This window comes from Somniosus microcephalus, chromosome 8 (assembly GCF_052327205.1).
Source record: "Somniosus microcephalus isolate GS21.2 chromosome 8, FLI_Smic_1.0, whole genome shotgun sequence".
In the NCBI taxonomy this organism is placed as follows: domain Eukaryota; kingdom Metazoa; phylum Chordata; class Chondrichthyes; order Squaliformes; family Somniosidae; genus Somniosus; species Somniosus microcephalus.
The window spans coordinates 16,622,598-16,638,259 of record NC_140994.1 but is presented as its reverse complement, the minus strand read 5'-3'; the positions used below and the strand labels follow the sequence as shown (position 1 = coordinate 16,638,259).

General features: G+C 46.2%; 1 protein-coding gene across 2 annotated transcripts in view; it reads left to right on the top strand.

Moving 5' to 3' along the window:
* Positions 1–6,561: 6,561 nt before the first annotated feature.
* Positions 6,562–15,662, top strand: part of wbp1la (WW domain binding protein 1-like a) — a 122,316-nt gene continuing 113,215 nt past the window's right edge. The window contains exon 1 of one of the 2 annotated variants that reach the window (XM_085994290.1): positions 6,562–6,751. In XM_085994290.1, the coding sequence (XP_085850416.1) occupies positions 6,635–6,751 (117 nt within the window). In that variant the 5' untranslated portion in view covers positions 6,562–6,634. The remainder of the gene's footprint in view (positions 6,752–15,662) is intronic. The other variant, XM_085994292.1, reaches the window with a different exon arrangement.

Genomic DNA, 15,662 nt, shown 5'->3' with positions numbered 1-15,662 from the left:
TCAAAATATTGGGATAATTAACATTTACTAATGCAATAAAAACAACTTTGACATTTATCAGGAATAGTCTGTAGTCTGAGATGAGCAGCTGTGACAAACATGCAGATGGGTTGAGATTGGAGTGGAGGGCATGAAATATGGGGATCAATTGATAATCTGGAGTTCTGTTTGATTACCTTTTTGAGGAATATTTTATGCCAAACTTTTCTTTTAGAAGATTAGATTGGTGAGGTGGAGGCCATGCTGGGGCAGGTAGTCTGTGGAAAAGCAGGCTTGATGGTCTTATGTTCTTGACACTGTGGGGGCTGGGGAGAAACCTTCAGCATTCTGATTCAAAGCACTGAGTTTATGATTGTAGTTACGGTCCCCGTAAACCTCTGCATAAAGATTCAGCTGCTACTCTGTACAGTACAGATGCAGAGTAAAGCTCTGTACATTTTGCACAAAGCCTTTTTTTTAGTTCAGACACAGTTAAGTTTAAACTTAAGTCTGAAAATCACTTAGCTCTGCAATTGAAGGTTGGACAATCAGCAAAATGTTTGTTTTCAAACTGTAAGCAATTTTTATTTATAGATAGATCAATGAATGGGTGGCAATAACACATTCATGGCGTGTCTAGTCTCACATTTAAAGAATAGCCATTTCAGTGAATTACTGCGGGAAGGTTGATGCTTTTGGGACCATTCAACAGCAAGAGGCAACAACTGCAGGAGAGGAAGAGAGAAAATTAGTGGGGGGAAATTTATGTCAATTAAGAATTGCTGTTGGATAGTTGTTTTTACAAAATAAAACTCTTCTAGGTCAAAGGTAGAATTGTACATGCAGACAAAACAAGATTTTCTTGTTCTTTCTTGCAGATAGTTAAGACTATGCCTGCGCCTTTTAGTACCAGATAATTACAAGTAGGCTGAATTCTGAGAATGGAAAAATACAGTCTTTTGTTTCATTGGCCATTCCTTGGGGTTATTTACTGAGTAAAAAACCTGATTCAGCAGCTGTGTGGCAGGCTGCTGGCAATAGTTGCTGGAGTCTCAGCAACTTCCAGGGAATTACAATATGTCCACATCCAAGTTGCGTTTGTGCCAGTTACATGTGCGAAACTGCGCTTCTGCTCAACCCACCCCACACAACACCAGAAATGTATCATTCTTATTTGAGTGCTGACAGGCTGCTGCCCATCCCCTCCAGTCAGGATTTCACTGGTAACACAGCATCGTGTAACCGTGATGGGATGAAGAGAATTCAACAAGGCGCCTGTTCCAGGGCTGCCCCTTGGCCACTGGTTGGGAAGCACAATATATCCCCACTTCCAACAAAAGGGATGCATTTCCCTGTGTTCTGAATTCACCTCAACAATAGCGCCCAATAGATTCAGAGACCAGCAGCAACACCAGAATAACTGCGCTGGCGCTGTGCGACGCAGGTAGAGTCGATCTGAAGTTGCAGTTGCGTCTTCACCATTCTGGCCGTGGGCTCTCCACACTTTCAGGGGCAATTTGCACGGGCCAGCAATGTAAAGATGGCATCTTGTGAAATGGTGCTCTCTGCCACCGAATGAATGTTTTTTTTTATTCATTCACGGAATGTGGGCGTCGCTGGCAAGTCCAGCATTTATTGCCCATCCCTAATTGCCCTTGAGAAGGTGGTGGTGAGCCGCCTTCTTGAACCGCTGCAGTCCGTGTGGTGAAGGTACTCCCACAGTGCTGTTAGGGAGGGAGTTCCAGGATTTTGACCCAGCGACTATGAAGGAACAGCCTATATATTTCCAAGTCAGGATGGTGTGTGACTTGGAGGGGAACTTGGAGGTGGTGGTGTTCCCATGCGCCTGCTGCCCTTGTCCTTCTAGGTGGTAGAGCTTGCGGGTTTGGGAGGTGCTGTCGAAGAAGCCTTGGTGAGTTGCTGCAGTGCATCTTGTAGATGGTACACACTGCAGCCACAGTACGCCAGTGGTTGAGGGAGTGAATGCTTAAGGTGGTGGATGGGGTGCCAATCAAGCGGGCTGCTTTGTCCTGGATGGTGTCGAGCTTCTTGAGTGTTGTTGGAGCTGCACTCATCCAGGCAAGTGGAGAGTATTCCATCACATCCTGACTTGTGCCTCGTAGATGGTGGAAAGACTTTGGGGAGTCAGGAGGTGAGACACTTGTCGCAGAATACCCAGCCTCTGACCTGCTCTTGTAGCCACAGTATTTATGTGGCTGGTCCATGGTGACCCCAGGATGTTGATGGTGGGGGTTTCGGCGATGGTAATCCTGTTGAATGTCAAGGGGAGGTGGTTAGACTCTTGATGCGCTATCAACAATACCAAAGACTATGAGATGGACTTAAATGAAGTAGACTTTTATTGACTAAGAACTAGAGCCTGCCTCTGCTAGTGAATCCCTCCTAAGAGCTCTCGGGGGAAGGGTGGTGAGTCACCTTTATACCCGGGCTTAGGGGTGGAGCCAGGGGCTGAGACATGCCTGGACTTGTACAGGGTTAACAGTGGTTTACCACACAGGCATGTACAGGTTAACAGTGGTTTACCACAACTCTCTCTTGTTGGAGATGGTCATTGCCTGGCCCTTGTGTGGCGCGAATGTTACTTGCCACTTATGAGCCCAAGCCTGAATGTTGTCCAGGTCTTGCTACATGCAGGCACGGACTTCTTCATTATTTGAGGAGTTGCGAATGGCACTGAACAATGTGCAATTATCAGCGAACATCCCCACTTCTGACCTTATGATGGAGGGAAGGTCATTGATGAAGCAGCTGAAGATGGTTGGGCCTAGGACACTGCCCTGAGGAACTTCTGCTGCTATGTCCTGGGGCTGAGATGATTGACCTTCAACCACCACAACCATCTTCCTTTGTGTGAGGTGTGACTCCAGTCGATGACCTGAAATGTTAACTCCATTCCTCTCTCCACAGATGTTGCCTGACCTGCTGAGTTTTTCCAGCGTTTTCTGTTGCTATTTCGGATTTCCAGCATCCGCAGTATTTTGCTAACATATTGACGCAAATTGGCACAAAGCTGGGTGGGCGTGTGTGCTGTGAGAAGAATGCAGAGAAACTCCTGTATGATTTGGACAGGTTGGGTGATTGGGAAGATGCATGGTAGATGCAGTACAATGTGGATAAATGCGAGGTTACCCACTTCGGTGGCAAAAACAGGAAGACAGATTATTATCTGAATGGCAATAGATTGGGAAAAGGGAACTGCAACGAGACCTGGGTGTCCTTGTGCACCAGTCGCTGAAGGTAAGAATGCAGGTGCAGCAGGCGGTTAAGAAGGCAAATGGTATGCTGGCCTTCATAGTGAGAGGATTCGAGTACAGGAGCAAGGATGTCTTGCTGCAGTTGTACAGGGCCTTGGTGAGACCACACCTTGAGTATTGTGTGCAGTTTTGGCCACCTTATCTGAGGAAGGATGTTCTTGCCATGGAGGGAGTGCAGCGAAGATTCACCAGACTGATACCTGGGATGGCAGGAATGACGTATGAGGAGAGATTGGGTCGATTAGGCTTATATGCGCTAGAGTTTAGAAGAATGAGAGGGGATCTCATTGAAACTTATAAAATTCTAACAGAAGTAGTCAGACTAGATGCAGGAAGGATGTTCCCGATGGCGGGGGAGTCCAGAACCAGGGGTCACAGTCTAAGGATAAGGAGTAAGCCATTTAGGACTGAGATGAGGAGGAATTCCTTCACCCAGAGAGTGGTGAACCTGTGGAATTCTCTACCATAGAAGGCAGTGGAGGCCAATTCATCGAATACATTCAAGAAGGAGTTAAATATAAGGGATATGGGGAGAAAGCAGGGACAGGATACTGAGTTTGGATGATCAGCCATGATCTCATTAAATGGTGGAACAGGCTCGAGGGGCCGAATGGCCTACTCCTGCTCCTATCTTCTATGTTTCTATGTAAATTCGTGCAATCCTTTTTACAGTGGTCATCATAGTACCTTAAATGGAGAGCCGTTCTTTGGCTGAGAGGCTATGTCTGCTTGTTCTGGTGGATCAAGTTGATGGTAAAGGTTCCATGGAATTTCTGGAAGAAAAGCAGGACTTTCTCCCAAGGCATTAGTCAACATTGCACTCTCAACCAATGCCACCAAAAAATTGATTGACTGGTCATTCATCTCATGGCTGTTGGTGGGACATTGACGACACAGAATTGCTGCTGCTTTTACCTACGTGGCAAGCATTGCTGCACTTCAAGAAGTAATTTATTTTTTGACAGCCCTTGAAATATTTTGACTTGATATAAATAATAGTATTATTAATTGGATATATACTTGAAAAGGAAAACTTTGCAGGGCTATGAGGAAAGAGCAAGGGAGTGGGTCTAAATGGATAGCTCTTTCAAAGAGCCGGCACAGACATGATGGGCTGAATGGCCTCCTTCTGAGCTGTATCATTCTACAGTCGGATACAAATGGTGGAAATGGGGAGTAAAAACATAAAGTGCAGGTAATAAACAAATTTATCCGCATCCGAAAAAACTGAAAGGACGGGTTAACATTTTAGTGTTGCCCCTCTGTCAGATACTTCTCCTCTTCTTAGGCAGTCCCTTGGAACTGATGAGTCCAATGCGGGACCTACAGTCTCTGTCACAGGTGGGGCAGACGGTGGTTGAAGGGGCGGGAGGGTGGGGTGCTTGGGTTGACTTGCGCTTGGCTTCCGCTTGCTCCCGGCGAAGAGACTCAAGGTGTTTGGCGCCTTCCCGGATACTTCTCTGTCAGCATCTGTCAGATACCAACAACAGCAACTTGCATTTATATAGCACCTTTATTGTAGTAAAAGGTCCCAAGGTTCTTCACGGGCTTTATCAAACAAGATTAGACACCGAGCCACATAAGGAGATATTCGGGCTGATGACCAAACGCTTGGTCAAAGAGGTAGGTTTGAAGGAGCGTCTTAAAAGAGAGGTAGCGATGTGGAGGGGTTTAGGGAGGGAATTCCAGAGCTTGGGGCCTTGGCAGCTGAAGGCACGGCTGCCAATGGTGGAGCGATTCCAAATGTGCATTTCTTTTTTTTCTATGCATTGTGCCAGTACAATAGGTTTGTACTGGCACAATATCTGCTTGGTTCAAGTGGGCATGAGTAAGACACACTGGCAGGATTATGCAATGGAAATTCAGCATCTGACCAGTGACTGCATGCGCCACTAATGCTGTCACTTAAGCAATGCAACATTCAAGGAATATCCCATCTCTGGAACTTGATAATCAGTTGCAGTCAAACTACATCCTTTTCAAAACCTATAAGATTAAATATAAAAATGGAAAGTTACTAATCTAATTTAGTGTCAGCTGTGGCTCAGTGGGTAGCACCCTCGCCTCTGAGTCAGAAGATTGTGGGTTCAAGACCCACTCCAGGGACTTGAGCACAAAAATCCCAGCTGACACTCCCAGTGCAGTGCTGAGGGAGTGCTGCACTGTCGGAGGTGCCGTCTTTCGGATGAAACGTTAAACTGTCTGCTCTTTCAGGTGGACGGGAACGATCCCATGGCACTATTTCTAAGAAAAGTAGAGTTATCCCCTGGTGTCCTGGCCAATTATTTATCCCTCAATCACAGAAATCACAGAAACCCCACAGTGCAGATAGAGGCCATTTCGGCCCATCGAGCCTGCACCAACACATATCCCACCCGATCCCCGTAACCCCACGTATTTAATCCCCCTAACACTAAGGGTCAATTTATCATAGCCAATCATCCTAACCCGCACATCTTTGGACTGTGGGAGGAAACCGGAGCACCCGGAGGAAACCCACGCAAACACGGGGAGAATGTGCAAACTCCACACAGTCACCCGAGGCCGGATTCGAACCCGGGTCCCTGGCGCTGTGCGGTAACGGTGCTAACCACTATGCCACCGTAACAAAACAACATAACATAAAAACAAAAACAGATTATCTGGCCATTATCCCATTGCTGTTTGTGGGAGCTTGCTGTGTGCAAATTGGCTGCCGCGTTTCCCACATCGCACTTCAAAAAGTACTTCATTGGCTGCAAAGCACTTTGAGACGTCCGGTGGTCGTGAAAGACACTATATAAATGCAAGTCTGGCTTTTCAGATGCTGGCAGATTTTCACCCTGAATGATTGCAAGGATAACATTGCAATAAAACTAGAAATAACAGCATCTGAAAGCTAGGCTAGGCTAACGTTTCGAATGGGACCTAACTACAACGTGCATTAAGAATATAAGCTTCAAGATGCATGGAGGGGTGTGGGGGGAGAAAGCATGATTAGAATTTCTTTTTTTTTCAAATGAACCTGCATGTTTGCAAAATCAGAATGCACAGGTTTCATACCGACACTCGCAGGTATTAGCAACAAACAAACAAAAAAAAAGAGCAGAGGCCGTGCTGCATTCGTCAAGCGATGGTTTTCATACAAAAACAAAGCTGGTTTCCCCCCACCCTGTGCGAACCCTGCTGGTAGTGTGACGGAACCCAGGCTTGAGCGACAGGGCGGGCCGCCCAATGGCGAGTGGGGAAAGTTTTAAATGGAGACGCGGAGTGGGGCGGCGGGCCAATGAGGGGCTGGGGCTAGGGTGGGGGCGGGACGGGACGGGACTCGGGGCGGCCGCGGGTCGGGTGGCGAGTGTTGGAACTCTCCCCGAAGCCGGGGAGGCACAAGGGCACAGGGCATGGAGCTGGCGGCAGCGGCCACAGCGCTCAGGAAGGACATGGACATGATCATGCTGAAAATGGTCATCTTGCTGCCTCAGATCTTCCCTGTCAAGCTGGCCGGGGTGGAAGCCCAGGTAAGCGGAAACAAAGCGCTGGCCTTTTAAATATGTTTTCCATTTAAAACACACACACAGAGAAAAAAAACCTTTCAGCAGCTCGATACTCATTCGCTACATTGTAGCCACCCCAGGCCTTGGTTACATCAGCATTTGTTACATTTTCATTCCTGACAGGCGTTAATGCTGAGTTTTTTTTTTGAAGTGTTGCATCGAAATATATATTTTTTAATTTTATGTTAGAGTTTCCTTTAGTACTTTTGGTGTGGGTGGTTAACATATTTTACTGTGACACCAATAATTTCAACCATAATGTGTCAATGCTTTCACCGAGCTTTTATTTTCCTTTTTAATGTGATCAGTGTTTGAAGTCTGTGTTTCGGTTTTGTTCTTGGTGATGGCTGTTTGGGTCAGTTGATAACATGCCTAATTCAGGAGGTTCTCACCCCCCCCCCCCCCCTCACTCGAAAGGGTTGGATCTCGGCTGCCACACTCCCCAGGGTGACACCGACCAAGTGGTGCACTGTCAGGAGGGCTGACCTTTGGATAAGATGTTAAATTGAGGCCCCCTTTCTGGTGGTTCAGGTGCACTTGGGAAGATGGGCAGGGTTCACCTGTAGTTCACCTAAAAGAAAGACTTGCATTTCTATAGCGCCTTTCACGTCCTCAGGATGTCCCAAAGCACTTTACAGCCAATGAAGTGTAGCCACTGTTGTAATGTAGGAAACGCGGCAGCCAATTTGCGCACAGCAAGCTCCCACAAACAGCAGTGTGATAATGCCCAGATCATCTGTTTTTGGTGTGTTGGTTGAGGGATAAATATTGGCCAGGACACCGGGGATAACTCCCCTGCTCTTCTTCGAAATAGTGCCGCGGGATCTTTTCCATCCGCCTGAGCAAGCAGACAGGGCCTCGGTTTAACGTCGCATCTGAAAGACGGCACCTCCGACAGTGCAGCACTCCCTCAGCACTGCACTGGAGTGTCAGCCTAGATTTTTGTGCTCAAGTGTCTGGAGTGGGACTTCAACCCACAACCTTCTGGCTCGGAGGCGAGAGAGAGTGCTACCCACTGAGCCACAGCTGACACTTCTCTCCTAGCCAACTTCTTTCCTTCATGTTAACATCAGAAACAGTTACCGGTCGTTCATCTCGCTTGTTCTTTGTGGGATCTTGCTGTGTGCAAAACGGCTGCTGCATTTTCCTCTACAAGTTATTGCACTTCAAAGAATTCACTCATTGTATGTGAAGTATTTTGAAATGTTTTGGAGCGATGTGGGCAGGTGCTATATAAATAAAGAGACGGAGAGTGGGACTAACTCGATAGCTCTTCAAAGAGCTGGCACAGATACGTTGGGCCGAATGGCCTGCATCTGTGCTGTATGATTTGATAATGCAAGTCTTTTTTCTCCAAAAAATATTAAATGGACAATAGTAACAATGGATAGCACAGCATCAGTTTGTACATTGAGAATTATAGTTGGATGAATTTATAAAATAATCACATTACAGCGTACCCTGAGCTGAGTGTGTCTCAGACACGTCCAGTCTGCAGAGGTGATTTGGGGGCAGGGGGAGATTTTAATGTTTGCTTTGCTCCCCTTTCCTGATGGATGATATGGCACATGTTAGCCAAAGATGCTTCGTGCAGTGATGCTAGTTTCTCTGCCTGAGGATTAACGATTATGATGTAAAGCTGTTGATGACTAGAAATTCCAGAATACGACAGAGAATAATGGCTACCTGACGATAATGTCATAACCTTATCGGGCGGATTCAGATGAGTGCAAAGCTCAGGCATTCAGAGTTATCTTTTGAGCTACGTGAGCTACAGGTTACAGCCCTGAAATCCTTTGTGTATCTTTTGTAACGTCTATTTCACACCTGAAACTCAATATGGAGTTTTTCTTTGTTTTGTTGTGGGGAGTTAAGGCTGAGCACAGTTATTGAGGTTTGTGGTGCTTACTGCTCATCCACACAAAAATAATTAGTGATTATGATTCTCTAAAATGATACTGGGAAAGAGCAGGGAAATGAGATGGGAGTGGACGGCTGGAGTTGAAGGGCTAGCACGTGTGATGGGCCAAATGGCAGCCTGCTCTACTGTAATTTCTGTGATTAAGAAAGTTGTTGAAAGTTTGAGCCATGCAACAGTTGATGACTGGGAAATAACATGATTGAAGATTTCTTTCAGAAAGTAACATTTTATGATGCTGTATATGAGTCATTTGAGACATGACGTGTGCTGAATGTAGCAATGCTTGGGAGGAGCAGGAAACTTTGGACCTGTGGTTCCCAAAGCTCTCCACCACTGGGAGTTTTTCCTCCCCTCATGTCTGGGTCTGTTGTAGACTCATTGATGGAGATTGATCGCTGCAATTAGTCAACAGCTCCATTATCGTTGTACCATGCGACTACCAGGGTGACGGAAGGCGAACTAGATGGACCATGGTCACTTTTCATCTAGCAATTCCTGGGCTCCTATACATCAGGGAATAATTACTGGGTGGTAATGCATTGGGGAGTTCCAGGTGATGGCATAAAACACAAGGACATGCTTGACAAAAACATACTCCTGTAATGTGTTTTGCTGTTTATAAACATAACAATTATGGCATTTGTTCTTGACCATAGTGGGCCCTGTTGTAATAGATGCACAGGGGCTTAGTAAGACGATAGTAAATGGATATTTCAAAGTCTCCTTGAAAAAGTGCAACATCCCCACTGACACCTGGGAATCCCTGGCCCAAGACCGCACAAAGTGGAGGAGAAGCACAAAGGAGGAAGGCGCCGAACACCTCGAGTCTCTTCGCCGGGAGCAAGTGGAAGCCAAGCGCAGGCAGCGCAAGGAGCGCACGTCAACCCTAGCACCCCACCCACCCGCCCCTTCAACCACCGTCTGCCCCCTCCCCCCCCGTGACAGAGACTGTAGGTCCCTCATTGGACTCATCAGTCACCTGCGAACTCATTTTTAATGTGGAAGCAAATCATCCTCGGTTCCGAGGGACTGCCTAAGAAGAGAAGAAGATAGGGCCACTTTCGCTTTCCTTATAGGAGCCATAATAATAAACCAGCAGTGGGTTAATGAGGCAAAGGTTACATTTACAAGGAAAAATAAGCATGGTTATTCTGCAATGATGTGTTTATCATAAAATGGCCTTCGAGCTATGAAAGAAAATGCTCACAGAAGTGTAATGATGAGATTGAAATGGTACAAAGAGAATATGGAACAATGAGTTAGCCAGTAGCAAATGTGTCAAGGCAAGTCATAGAATCATAGAATGGTTGCAGCACAGTAGGAAGCCATTCGGCCCGTCGAGCCTGTGCCGGCTCTCTGCAAGAGCACTTCAGCTAGTCCCACTCCCTCGCCCTTTCCCTGTAGCCCTGTAATTTTTTTTCTTTCAGGCATTTATCCAATTCCCTTTTGAAAGCCACGATTGAATCTGCCTCCACCACCCTTTCAGGCAGTGCATTCCAGATCCCAACCACTCGCTGCATAAAAAAGATTTTCCTCCTGTCGCCTTTGGTTCTTTTGCCAATCACCTTAAATCTGTGTCCTCTGGTTCTTGCCCCTTCCGCCAATGGGAGCAGTTTCTCTCTATCTATGCTGTCCAGACCCCTCATGATTTTGAACACCTCCATCAAATCTCCTCTCAACCTTCTCTGCTCTAATGGAGAACAACCCCAGCTTCTCCAGCCTATCCACGTAACTGAAGTCCCTCATCCCTGGAATCATTCTCGTAAACCTTTTCTGCACCCTCAGGCCTTCACATCCTTCCTAAAGTGCGGTGCCCAGAATTGGACACAATACTCCAGTTGAGGCTGAACCAGTGTTTTATAAAGGTTCATCATAACTTTCTTGCTTTTGACTCATGGCTGACAAATTTAATATAGTTCTTTGAAGAAGATGATGGAATGGATTAATAGCGTACAATCGATGCTGTGTAAATTGATTTTCAAAAGGTGTTTGATATGGTGTTGTTGATTATAAGTAAGGCACACGGTATTCAAGAAAACCAGGCAGCATGGATAGGAAGTTGGGTAAAGGACATGAGAAAGGAAGTACTTGCATTTTTGTAGCACCTTTCATGACCTCAGGATGTCCCAAAATGCTTCACAGCCATTGAAGTACTATTTAAAGTGTAGTCACTTTGCACACAGCAAGTTCCCACAAACAGCGTTGAGATAAACGCCCAGCGTGTAATGGTTAAGGGATCATTTTCGTACTGGAGGGATGTAAACAATGGTGTCCCCCGAGGGCCAGTATTAGGGCTTTTGCTCTTTGCACTACATCTGTGGCCAGGACTCGGATATAAGAGTGCAATATCAAAATTTGCAGAGAACAGTATAATAGGGAATGTGGTTAACTGCGTAGAGGACTGTAAGTGACATCAGTTGGACCTAGACCGATTAGTAGACGGACCGATTAGTAGACTGGACAGATAGATGTTAGTGGCCAGATAGGCCTGTAATGTGTGGTCAGCGGCGAAGCAAAGGCACTTGCCCCGAAGTATGCTGCCCACAAAGAGCTCGCGAGAATTTGGGGTTTTCCGACGCATACTTGAAATCAGCGTAAGTTAATGGGGATTCCCAGCGAAGAGCTGCTGTGACATCAATAAGTTGTCTAAGCAGCCAATCAAAATGCAGAATTTTCTCCAGCAGCGAACCAGGAAGTGGGTGAGCTCCTTTGATTCTAACTTTTTAAAAATGTTAGCGAGAGCAAAACAAAGATTGGGGGAAAAGGCAAACCTGAAATAAAGATGAACAAACGTTAAAAACATATTTTTTTTGTTTAAAACCCCCAGTTACACCTAATCCCTTTGGGTCTAACATTTAATGGGGTATTTAACAGCGTAATTACTGTGGAGAAGCCCAAGTTTTCGTCAGTCTCCATGATTTGACTGATTGGCGGGGGGCCAGCCTGTGGTCGGAGCAGTGAATGACTGACTGACCGCAACTTCAGAATTTCCCCGTTGGGATACGCAAGCGCTACATTATGAAGTTGCGATCAGTTTCAAAGGGGTAATAACAGCGAGCGCCGTTCATTTGCGGATATTACCCACCGCAAATTCTGGGCTACTGATGTTGGTTGAAACTTAATGTGGAGAAATGTGAAATGATTCATTTTAACAGGGAAAATAAGGAGAAGAAATGTACATGAAATGATAAAACTTAAAGATGTAAAGGAGCAGACAGACTTGGATTTAGATGCAGAAACTTTTTAAATTGAGAGGACAAACTGATAAAAGTTGCTTTTTAAAAAAAATGTTATGGGATCCGAGACTTTATAAATAGGCAGAGTACAAAAGCAAAGGGATAGTGCTAAATCTATACAAGTAGTTGTTTAGTCTGCAGTTAGAATATTGGTTGGGATTTTCTGCTTCTGCAGGCCCAGCCTGAATATTTTTTTTTATCCAACTGGCCGAATACTTCAGTGGAGGAGCGCGGAAGTGGAAAATCCCAGGCCCTTGTGTCTGATTTCAGACAGCTTATTTTGGGAAGGCTGCCCAAACCACGGAGAGGGTACAAGAAGAGGTTTACTGAGATAATACTGATATGAGAGGCTTTAGTGATGAGGAAAGATTCGAAAAATTGGGGAGCTTTTCACTAGAGCAAGAGGAGATCTGATTGAGGTGTTCAAAAATTATGTGGGGTGGGAATGTGGATAAGGTAACGAGGGAAAAATTATTTCCACCGGTTGGTTAGTCGGTAACGTAAATTTAGACCATCGGAAAAATGGAAGGTGATGATCAGGGAAATTTTTGTATGAAGAGGATTTTTAGGACATGGACTTGCTGCAGTTGTACAGGGCCTTGGTGAGACCACATCTTGAGTATTGTGTGCAGTTTCGGTCGCCTTATCTGAGGAAGGATGTTCTTGCCATGGAGGGAGTGCAGTGAAGATTCACCAGGCTGATACCTGGGATGGCAGGAATGACGTATGAGGAGAGATTGGGTCGATTAGGCTTATATCGCTGGAGTTTAGAAGAATGAGAGGGGATCTCATTGAAACTTATAAAATTCTAACAGGACTAGACAGACTAGATGCAGAAAGGATGTTCCCGATGGCGGGGGAGTCCAGAACCAGGGGTCACAGTCTAAGGATAAGTGGTAAGCCATTTAGGACAGAGATGAGGAGGAATTTCTTCACCCAGAGAGTGGTGAACCTGTGGAATTCTCTACCACAGAAGGCAGTTGAGGCCAATTCATTAAATATATTCAAGAAGGAGTTGGATATATTTCTTAAGGCTAAAGGGATCAAGGGGTATGGGGAGAAAGCAGGGACAGGGTACTGAATTTGGATGATCAGCCATGATCGCAATGAATGGCGGAGCAGGCTCGAGGGGCCGAATGGCCTACTCCTGCTCCTATCTTCTATGTTTCTATGAATGCTCTGATGGAGGTAGAATCTATAATAGTTTTTAAAAGGCAAGGGGATGAATATTCAAAAGTGTGTGGGGAAGGGCAGGGGGAGTGGGACTAATTGGACCGCTCTTTCAGAGAGCCGGCACAGGCTCGAGGGGCCGAATGGCCTCCTCCTGTGCTGTAAGATTCTGTATCATGCTTCGTGATGTGCCGCAAGCATCGCAAAACACATGACACAGAGCGCATCACGTTTAACTGCAGTCCCTGTTATGTAGGCAAGCACGGCAGCCAATTTGCATGCAGTCTGGTTGCACAAACGACAATGATTTGAAGGAGCAGTTAATTTTTTTTTTTGGTGGCACTGGCTCAGAGGAGAAAGGTAGGCACGACACTGAACTCCCTGCTTTTTTGAACAGTGCCAGCTTGCTGCTGCTTTAGTGAGTAGCTCCACTGCCCCCCGTGTGGTACTGGACACACAGCCCAGGAAAATCCTAGCTTCAGTCTGCAGTCGGTGCCGGGTTAGATGATCTCAGCCGTAGGCGCAGTACAATTAGCCGTAGCGCCCCTAGGCGGGGGAGGCGGGGGGGGGGGGAAATCGGCAAAGATTCCTGCTCCTGAGTGCTACCAAATGAGCTCTGGTAGAAAGGAAGTATGACTGTATATTGGGTGGAGATGGGGATTGGATTCAGAAGCAGTGCTCTCCACAGTCAAATAGCTCAGTGATGGGCACCATTGAGATTTGTGCATTACAAATGGTCACTTGGACGAGCTGCTGCAGAGCAGTTGGCACCCCATAGGATGATGACTCACCTTCAGCCAATGCATTAAATAGCCATGCGTAGGTTGATGCGAATATTACAATATTTCAATTCAGTTGTTATATCTGGCATGGGAACACCACCACCTCCTCCAAGTTCCCCTCCAAGTCACACACAACCCTGACTTGGAAGTATAGCGTCCATTCCTTCATCGTCACTGGGTCAAAATCCTGGAACTCCCTAACCGCATTGTGGGTGCACCTTCACCACACGGACTGCAGCGGTTCAAGAAGGTGGCTCACCACCATCTTCTCAAGGGCAACTGGGGATGGGGCAATGCCAGGGGCGCCCACATCCCAGGAACTAATTTTTAAAAAGTCTCTCTGCCCCATCCTCATTGTACTGAGAGTAAAGTCCCAGGGCGGACACTCTTTCCTAATAACCCACCCTTCTATTTTAAGAACCATCCATGTAGCCCCGACCCCTGAACTCCTTCCAATAACCTGTTGCCTTCTGTAATGCAAAGCCTATAATTTAACACAGTACTCCAGATGTTCTCTGCCAAGCCAGATAGAGGCCTTGACCTCATTGATTATAGCTCACACCCACGGCTCCATATTCAGACATTTGATTAGTTTTCTTGACCGCGAGTGACTATTGAACCAGCGATTTATCAATCTATCCACCAAAACCCCAGCAGCTTCCCTACTCTGTTAGCTCAAGCAAGTTACCATAAAGTATGTTCCACATTCTCGCTTCCAACTAATCGTGATTTTATACCAGGCTGTGCTGATACCACATGTATTGACCTAGCCCGTTGAGGCCTCTTTGGACTATTGAACGTTGACGGGCTACTACCCCCCAAATTAATGTCATTTGCAAAATTAAACACATTGCACGGTATTCCATTCATTTCAAAGTCATTCATAAAAATTATAAACAACAGCCACTCCAACACTCACCCCCGTGGGACTCCACGGGAACCACCTTCCACTCTGACACCTCGCCATGCACATCCACCGTCTGCTATCTAACGGCAATCCATACTTGCCATCTATCCCAAGGGCTTGAGAATCAGTCCGGACGTACAGCTGATCCTTCAGATAGATACCGTCCGCGGCCTCACCCTTGAATACTAGATCTGTAACCTCCTCAAAGAATCCAGTAAATTGTTCGGGTGTGATCTGCCCTTTCTAATCAGACCTGGTCCTTCCAGATGATCCCTTATTTCATTCCGTTAAAGTCCCAGACACATCAAGGCAAGTCTCGCAGATCTGTAACTTGAAGGTTCATCCCTCGGGTCTGCTAACATATACAGTAGATGCCTCGACAATATGAGGTACATCAGGTGCAGGGTGTCCATGCTGTTGAAGTTTAACTGGACAATCCAAGGACTTCACATGACATGACAAGCGAGTTAGAGTGGTTGAAACTTTTACACACTGATGTAAATGCCTTCAGGATTAGCAGTGACGTGGGGAGCGTGCAGATTGAAATCTAGGGCTATAATGTGAACAAAATAAAACTTGTCCCAACCAAGCAATGTCTGCCCAAGAAGGTATATTTAAGATTTGGCTCCTATTTACGATGACAAAGTGTGCTTGTTTTGTTTTGCCACTCCTCTTCCTTCCGCTTTCCATCCCCTGTCTCCACTCAAATAAAACAAATTGGATAAATGAAACTATTTCCATGTTATTCCACCCTACCTAACCTTTCCCAACTCCTCTCTTGAATTGTCGGCGTGCAGTTCCACGGGCACTGGCAGCCCTGCAGTGGGCATCCTTCACGTGTGAACCGCCACAGTGAGTG